This window comes from Salvia miltiorrhiza, chromosome 2 (genome assembly GCF_028751815.1).
Source record: "Salvia miltiorrhiza cultivar Shanhuang (shh) chromosome 2, IMPLAD_Smil_shh, whole genome shotgun sequence".
Lineage (NCBI taxonomy): Eukaryota > Viridiplantae > Streptophyta > Magnoliopsida > Lamiales > Lamiaceae > Salvia > Salvia miltiorrhiza.
This window is the reverse complement of record NC_080388.1, coordinates 33,635,187-33,644,962: the sequence shown is the minus strand read 5'-3', so window position 1 is coordinate 33,644,962 and position 9,776 is coordinate 33,635,187. Positions and strand designations below refer to the sequence as shown.

The 9,776-nt window shown below is 28.1% G+C and overlaps 1 protein-coding gene across 1 annotated transcript; it reads left to right on the top strand.

The window, feature by feature from the left end:
- Nucleotides 1-939: 939 nt before the first annotated feature.
- Nucleotides 940-3,260, top strand: LOC131008329 (transcription factor TCP4-like). The gene is made up of 2 exons (XM_057935213.1): nucleotides 940-945; nucleotides 2,538-3,260. The coding sequence occupies exons 1-2, from the start codon at nucleotides 940-942 to the stop codon at nucleotides 3,225-3,227; spliced, it is 696 nt and encodes a 231-aa protein (XP_057791196.1). The 3' UTR covers nucleotides 3,228-3,260.
- Nucleotides 3,261-9,776: the final 6,516 nt, after the last annotated feature.

Genomic DNA, 9,776 nt, shown 5'->3' with positions numbered 1-9,776 from the left:
TTATCGATTCTTTAAGATTTTCGGAGTTATAGGTTAGAAGTTAACCGGGGACCGTAACTATGACCCGTAATCTACCGTTTTAGTTGTTCGGGAGGGGGCTAGAACCAGTCGGGAGATCATTCTAGATAAATAGGTAACGTCAAGACTAATATTGAGCTAACTTGAAGTCTAATTATTAATCCATTGATGCCTAGTCCCTAAATCACCTTTAATCACTTAAGTAATTCACTTTGCTTGTTTTAATCTTAATATTGTTAGGTAATTTGTTAGATAATCAAACCACTCTACTTAGTCTAAATAGCTCCAGTTCAATGACTTAGAGTAATCACTCGAATTAACCACTAATCCTCGTGGGATACGACATTGCTCTTTATTGCAACTACACCGTACACTTGCGGCGTAGCGAAAATAATTTGCGAACACTTTGACAATTTATAAGCTCTTAACAAACTACATCTTATATAAGCTCTTTAAACATCTTATAAGTTCCAAGAGCTTATAACCTCTTTAAAATAAGCTTAGCCAAAGATTCTCTAAGGATCAAGATGATGAGCATCATTACTTACATTCTAAGTGATTGCCAGTACTCTTGTGACTAACATTAGGTGACGAAGTTACAGAAGCAGCACATCTATATGTAGCACATGCTTCACGTCAAACTCTCTGTCTCTCTCTGGATTGTAAGGGTGAGATTGGGTTGTCTTTTAATTAAGTTGAAATCTGACCTAGGTTTTCTATTTACACAAAGCCATATACATGATTGGCGAGCGAACTTGCACTGTGATGTAAGTTCTGTCCTATGTTGTTTGCAATTGAAATTATATAAGTTTGTTCCTTTTTCCCCATATCCATGTGCACGAGCTCTTGCTGAAGCCCTAAGAGAATGATTAGAGGAAGAAATGGATCATGTTTGTGTAATGGGTGAATATGTGAGCCACCATGGAGGTTTGTACAAAAGAAGACATAATGGTAGTTGGGGCAGCCCATCATATTTATTACACAATTATATTATGCCACGATCACTTAACACAATCATTACATCTGTTTTTTTGTTGTTGTTGCTTCTGATCGAATTTGACCAAAACATCATGTAACAACGTGATAGTAGTTGGATGCAAATTCGGACATGTTAACAAGAATTGCATAACTAAACATGTATTTTTCGAAATATATATCTCTCAAAATCTTGCATAGAAGCATTACATATTGGGCTAACATCATGTGTAGTAATTTTTATTTTTATTTTTCTATTTTATTGATCTCTCATCTTTGAATCTCGGAATTCAAGAAATATATGTAATGAGTAGTGCAGAAAGGAATAAAGGAGTACTTATTTATCCTAGGGCTTAAAAAAAACTAGCTTTCACATCTTCAAATAACTAAAACACCACATTTAACATTTCCACTATCCGTTACAAATTTAGGGTGCGAGTCTCCATAATGAAAACGAAATCAAGCAAGCAAAAATGTTGCTTCATAAATTACAACAAAACCTACTAAAATAGTATCAGTATTTTAAGTTACAAAATGAACAAATTAAAAATGATCACAAGGTGACACATGCAATGATGTCATGCGTCATTACATGATAATTCAGAAAAATACTGATGTCGACAATTATCCACCAATGTGAGAGCGACACGATTAGTTGTTGCTAAAAGGTCCCTCCATTTAAAAAAAATGATAAATAAAATTATATAATATAGAATAAAATTAGACACCTCAACTGATATGTCATCATTTATATGATAAATAAATGGGGTTGTCTCTTTTGTTAATTCTTTGTGCAGCGTCGGAGCTGAAATTATGGTGTAGAGCTCAAATTGTTTGGGCTGAAAATGGCCTTTTATATAGTGATACTGATGGCCATATACTCCAATTTGAGGCTGTCTCTTTTAGCTTTTTTGGGATTTGAGATATTACTTAAAGGCCAACTTTTGTCTCGTGGGCTTGTTTGGAATGGAAAACAACATTATTATATCATTTGATTTTATTCCTTTTGACTGCAAAGTTGTTCCTCAAATAAAATCTCTATTTTTGTCTATTACATTATACTAGTATATTTTTTGTAATTGGATAATATGAAGTGCTCTTTTAGGGTCGGAATAAAATACCGAACTTAATCGTGAGAGACAATGGGAAATAATAGAAGTTGCTATTAGAGTTGGGCTGTCTCTACGTCAAGAAATTAAACAGCTTTGTCTAAAAAACAACTGTATAAACATACTTCAATAAATATCCCAATGATATTTAATATAAATGTCCTAAACATATTTCTTATCCTGTAATCGTACTTAATCATCAATATTCTGATGGACCTATGTGTTGATTTAAATAAGGGTTGAGTATCAAATAAATCCTTAACGTGGAAACCCTTATTACATTGTCGACCCTATGGCAAAGGGGTATCAAATAAACCCCTATCGTAATTAATTTTGAACAATTACAGTACCCTTAGACCTAACGTCCACTTAACAGCCGTTTACTTATTCTTATTTTTTTTATTTTTCTTTTTTTGGTGGGTCCCACTCGCCCAGCTACCCGCCTGGCATCCCACTTCCGCCCTCGAGGAGGAGCGCCGCCGCCACCAGTTTGGTATCGATTTGGTGATTGCCAACACCAACAGCCGCAACGCCAACACCCAGAATTCGAGCTTCCTTCCGCTGTTCGACGCCATCGCTGATACCATCAAGTCCTTCTTCCCCGCTTCGGCCGAGGCCAGCTACGGTGCGATGCAATTTCAAAGCTTCCCAACTCTCGATTTGGTGTCAAGAAACGGTGGTGGCAGCAGCAGCCAGGATTTGAGGCTCTCGCTGCAGTCATTTCAAGATTCGATTCTTCTCCACCATCACAGTGAGCAGCCTCAGCCTCAGCCGCAAACACAAGTTCTACTTTGTGGCACTCCGTTGGGCCTAGACGGCTGGCCGGAGCACCACCAGTTCCAGCGGCTTGCAGCCTGGAATGGCGGCGGAGACGAATACTTGTTGAACGTGCCGCCGGCGCCAAGTCAAAACCAGTTTGTTTCACAGAGGGGACCCCTTCAGTCCAGTAACACACCTTCAATTTGTGTTTGGATGGATCCATCCATCGATCACCCACCAATCAATCCTTCATCGATTGGATTTGCCTCCGGCTTCTATATTCCTGCACGAATTCAGGGTGATGAGGAGGAGCACGACGGCTATTCCGACAAGCCATCCTCTGCTTCCTCCGATTCTCGCTATTGATTAATTGCACCTCTCTTCAGTCTAAAGACCCGCCTAAAAATTAAAAGTGGGACCCACCAAAAAAAGAAAAATAAAAAAATAATAATAAGTAAACGGTTGTTAAGTGGACGTTAGGTTTAAGGGTGTAATTGTTCAAAATTAATTACGATAGGGGTTTATTTGATACCCCTTTGCCATAGGGTAGGCAATATAATAAATGTTTTCACGTTAAGGACTTATTTGATACTTAACCCTTTAAATAATACACGAACTCAACTCATATATAGTTTTAATATAATTTTTGAAACATTGTATTAATATTATCACTTTCAACTTGTTACGAATATATCACTTTCAATTTTTTCGATCATCGGAGAATTCCAAGTTGACACATCATGCCAAATTTGCACGTTTGACACTACCGTCTACATGGATATCATGTCAGGTCCAAATTAATTAATGAGGTATGACACTTCAACTATTTAATGATGGAAAATCTATAGAAATATTAATTTTGCGTCAAATTAAAAATTAAGTTACGACGTTATTACAATATTTCAAAGTCATTTTTTTTTTAAATGTCAAGCTCGTATATTATTTGATAGTTAGTGCGTCCTCTCGTGCATGCATGACGAATAACGAAATTAAACGACATATTTAAATAAATAAATATAAATATTAAAGAGAATTAAAATATAAGCATATGCAAACATATTTTGAAAAGTAAAGTTTCAATTTTGTATAAAGTGAAGTAGTAATTATAATTATTAAATAATTAAAAATTACTTTATAATGAAAATTAGCATTGCACATTATATTATAGAGTATTACACGTTATAATAAATTAATAAATATTTTCATACGCAGACATAAATAAAAAGTCATATTTGAAATTATATTTTTAATATATATAAGTAATTATTTGTCTATAAAGTTATATTAAAATTAACACTAACAAATTATTTATAGAAAAAAGTTATAAAATGAATCAATATATTTTTCTTCACCTTTATGACATTCTAAAGAATCTAAACTATTATAATTATAATTATATATATATATATATATATATATATATATATATATATATATATATATATATATATATATATATATATAACACAAAACATAGTATCTACTTACTTTTCCTTTAAAAACACACAAAATAAATAGTAAAAGAAATAACCCTTCTCTCTAGTCTCTGTTTACATTCTAAAATATGGTCCTCAATATTTATAATTGAAAAATTGCCATCAATTTGGCTGGAAATAAATTAATGAAAAATAGTGTTTTCATATTATATATACATATAGATTATCAACTTAGTGAGTATATGGAAATATTAAACTTAATAGCTAGTGTTGGTTGTGAATTTTAATTTTAAAATTAGAATTCACAATCAAAACTTACTGATTGTGAATTTAAGTTTTAAATTTAGAACTCACAACTAAGACAATTCGAATTATAAAATTAGAATTCACAATTAGAAGTAATCTTGGTGAATTCGAGTTTTAAAACTAGAATTCACAATAATAAAAAAAATATAGTATTGGTTGTGAATTTGAGTTTTAAAACTAGAACTAGTTTCAATTGTGAATTATATGATTTTAAGATATTCACGACTAACCAATATTTCAGTTGTGAATTCATCGAACTAAGAATATTAACTGTAAAGAAGTAAAAAATTTCATCAAGCCGCCTGTCACCAACACCGCCTCTTTTCATCGACAACTGTTCTGTTTTTCCTCTACGTTGTCACCGTGAAGAGGTAAACAAGAAGAATATATAATTAGGGAGCGTTTACTTTGCATGACTGATATAAGATGCATGATTGAGTATTTTTATCTTCATTAGCAAGATTTCTCCAATTTTATTATTTCAATGGGATAAGGTTCAAGCAAAACTAGTTTAAATGATAGAAATAATCAATGAGTTTTGAATATTCCAAATTTTCAATCGATCAAAGTAAATAAAAGATTAGTCTTACTATTTTTTATCTTGATTAATCCTTAAAAAAGAATTAATGGTTAAGAAAAAAGTTTTCTAAAGCAACTCATCAAGTCAATGGATTGGTGAATTAATAGGGAAAAATAGTAAATTAACAAATAAAAATCTCAAAATTTCCTTGCTATCATGAATGCGAACATGTAAAATTGATGATTCTGAATGGATTGACAGATGAAAATGATTAATGAATTTAGGATCTCTTTTTGAGCTGCAGATTGTGAGGTAAGAATGGAAGGATAAAATTGTCATCTTATATAAAATTTGATTATTTTTTTATAATTTTATTTATGTTTTCTTAATCTTAGGAGATATTTTTTATTTTTATTATACACTCGAAATATAAATTATATAGCTGCACTTATACTCACCAGCTAGTCTTGTGTGCGGCGGTCGCATGGGATGCGACGGGTTGTATTGAACCGGCCCCGCTTAAACGTTTATGTAAAAATGTTTGGTAAATAAAACCAAAAGTGTCGTGCGGTGATGTGGCATTGATTGCTTCCCCTACCCTAAAGGGCGAGGGTTCGAATCTCCCTTAGACTAGCTTTCTCGATTTTTTTTACCTTTTCTTTTTCCAGCTTTTTGTATTTTTCAATTTTTTTTTTCAGTTTTTAATTTTATGATTTTTTTTTGTTTGAGCTTTTTTGCTTTTTCATTTTTGATTTTGTTTTTTTATAGCTCCTTTATTTTCTTCTATTTTTCTATTTAGTTTTTTCAACATTTTTTTGACTTTTTTCTATTTTTCCATTTATTTATGCTTTCTTATTAATATTACCTTTATTCACATCAATGGTTATTTTTCTTACGACTATAAAAACTTAATCAAATAATTAAAATTACAAGTTTTTGTGAGTAAAAATAACAATTTTTGTGAAAAAAATAATAATTTTAAAATGTTACATTTCTTCTTATGCATAATTACTTTTTATTAAGACAATAGTTACTTTTAATAGTATAAAATGTACATTTGTTAGCACAAATATATACTTATGTTAATATAAGTATTTACATTCATTTGCTATAAAATATTATTCGATATAAAGTATGTATATTTTTTAAATCCTAAACCCTGAACATTAAATGCTAAATCCTGAACACTAAATCCTAAACCTTAATGGGAATATTTACTTTTAATAAGCACAATATATACATTTGTTAGCACAAATATATACATATGTTAATATAAGTATTTACCTTCAGTTAATATAAAGTATTATATTTTCTAAACCCTAAATCCTAAAAACTAAACACTGAAACTCTAAACAGTACTAAATCCTGAACACTAAATTATGAACACTAATAGGAATATTTACAATTATCATTACATTTCATTGTAACAATAATTATTATTGTAATAATTATTTATTACAATAATAATTACTTTTCTTCACATCAATAATTACTTTTACTTTTAAAAATAATTACTGCAAATAACTAAAAGTAAATGTTCTTATGAATAAAAATAAATATTATTGTGAAGAACTATAATATTTCAAAAACTTTACCTTTTTCATAATAATAATTACTTTTTGTTACAACTATAATTACTCCCTCCGTCCGCCAAGATTATGTCACAATTACTATATCGGGCGTCTGTCAAGATTATGTCACTTTCCTTTTATGGCAATGGTCCCACCATCCTCTTTAATATTTTATCCTTACTAACACTCTTTATTTACAAAAAAACCACTCAAAATTCAATCTCAACCACTCATCTCATAAAGTGGTGGGACCCTTTCTCCACTACATCAAAATCATCACCAATTTTATTAAATCCTGTGCCCAACCAAATTGTCATAATCTTGGCGGACGGAGGGAGTACTTTTTATTACGATAATATTTATTTTTCTTGCAATGATAATGATTATTTGACCAAATAGTAAGTTTTAATGTGTAAAATGAATATTATTTTTCTTGCTAAAATAATTACTTTATCAAATAATTAAAAGTACAAACCTCATGAATAAAAGTAACAATTATTGTGAACAAATGTAATAATTTTTAAATATTACTTTTCTTCATATATATAATTACTTTTTATTTCATTTTTTTTTTGTTTTTTTTACTGCTTCAATTTTTTTCCATCTTTTTTCAAATTTTTTTGCAATATTTTTTAAATTATTTACTTTTAATAAGTATAATATATACATTTGTTAGCTCAAATGTATACTTATGTTAATATAAGTATTTATCTTCATTCAGTATAAAGTATTATATTTTCTAAACCCTAAACCCTGAAAACTAAACCCTAAACCCTAAACCATGAACACTAAACCATAAACACTGAATTCTTAATCCTAGTAGGAATATTTACTTTTAATAAGTATAAAATATACATTTGTTAGCACAAATGTATACTTATTTTAATATAAGTATTTATCTTCATTCAGTATAAAGTATTATATTTTCTAAACCATCAACCCTTAAAACTAAACCCTATACCCTAAACCATGAACACTAAACCTTAAATACTAAATTCTTAATCCTAATAGGAATATTTACTTTTAATAAGTATAAAATATACATTTGTTAGCACAAATGAATACTTATGTTAATATAAGTATTTACTTTCATTCAATATAAACTATTATATTTTTTAAATCTAAGCCCTGAACACTAAAACCCTGAACCCTAAAGTCTGAATCCTAATAGGAATATTTACTCTTAAGAAAAAATAATTATTGATAGGAAGAATTGTAATATTTCAAAAATATTATCTTTCTTCATATTGATATGATGAAATGTAATGATTCAAAAATATTACTTTTCTCTATGTCAATAATTATTTTTGGTATAATAATAATTATTTTGCAATAACATAAAAATAAATAAAATGAAATAAAAAAAATCAGAAAAAGGAAAAAATTGAACCAGTCACTACAAGAATTTTGGTCATAAACAACACAACATAGATGACATATTTCAAAAATTGTTATCTAATATACCTATAGACGACGATTTCCGAAAGCGTGTTGTCTAGTAAAAAAAAATTGAAATAGAAACATAAACAAAAACTAAAAAGAAATGAACTGAAAAATATTTAAAAAAGAGAGAGAGAGAGAGAGAGAGAAAGAAAAGGCATATAAAAAAAAAAAAAAAAACGCCAACAAAGAATCTATTATATAATAGGATTAAGCCTTAACCTATGTGGCATATCTAAAATCTCACCATTTCAAAATTTACCATATATAATCTACATCATTTATTAATTAATTAACTATTACATTCTATATAAAGATTCATTAATCATAATAAATATAATTAAAAATAAATGTATATATATAATAATATTAACATTACATATAATCTAAATTAATAAATTTTATTATTTATTTTTTCTAGATAAAAATTAGATTTACATGTCTGATAAGAAAAAAATTATAATCTATATACGATAAATTATTTTAATTGAATGTTAGTGATTAGGTGTATATTTGTTATTAATTTTATATTTCTCAGTAGCGTACATATTATATGTATATGTTGCAATATATTATATTGTATGAATATATATATATATATATATATACACACACACACATAGGGAAAGGCTAAAATAAGAACGCTTCTTAAAATATAAATTAGGAACCATTTTAAGCCCTTAGATCATCAAGATCTACGGTTGATTCATCATCTTGTTGGATAAATTCATGGTCCTGAGTTCGAATCACAAAGGTAGCAAAAAATTATTTTTCGCAATTCGTACCTTTATACAGTTTATTCATGCGTGTTATACATAAAATTCATGCATTTTTACTGGTTCGTAATTCTTAAAATAAGGGTGGTTTATTGAATAACCGATCCCTATACACACACACACACACACACACACACACACATATATATATATATATATATAATATTTATATTCTTAATTTTCAATAAAATTAATTTTAAATTAAGTTTGAATTGAGACATGCACGTATATGTAAATTATAAACGGGTCCGGTCATTGATTTACATGTTTGCATAATAAGGCACAAATTCTATAAACTGATTACTTTAAAACAAAATCTTATTTTATGTCTATCAAAATAATTAAAATTTTATTTTGATTTTTTATAAAATAAATCCATAACTAATTTTATTTTGTATCTAAAATCTCACCATTTCAAAATTTACCATATATAATCTACATCATTTATTAATTAATTAACTATTACATTCTATATAAATATTCATTAATCATAATAAATATAATTAATAATAAATGTATATATATATATAATAATATTAACATTACATATAATCTAAATTAATAAATTTTATTATTTATTTTTTCTAGATAAAAATTAGATTTACATGTCTGATAAGAAAAAAATTATAATCTATATACGATAAATTATTTTAATTGAATGTTAGTGATTAGGTGTATATTTGTTATTAATTTTATATTTCTCAATAGCGTACATATTATATGTATATGTTGCAATATATTATATTGTATGAATATATATATATATATATATATATATATATATATATAATATTTATATTCTTAATTTTCAATAAAATTAATTTTAAATTAAGTTTGAATTGAGACATGCACGTATATGTAAATTA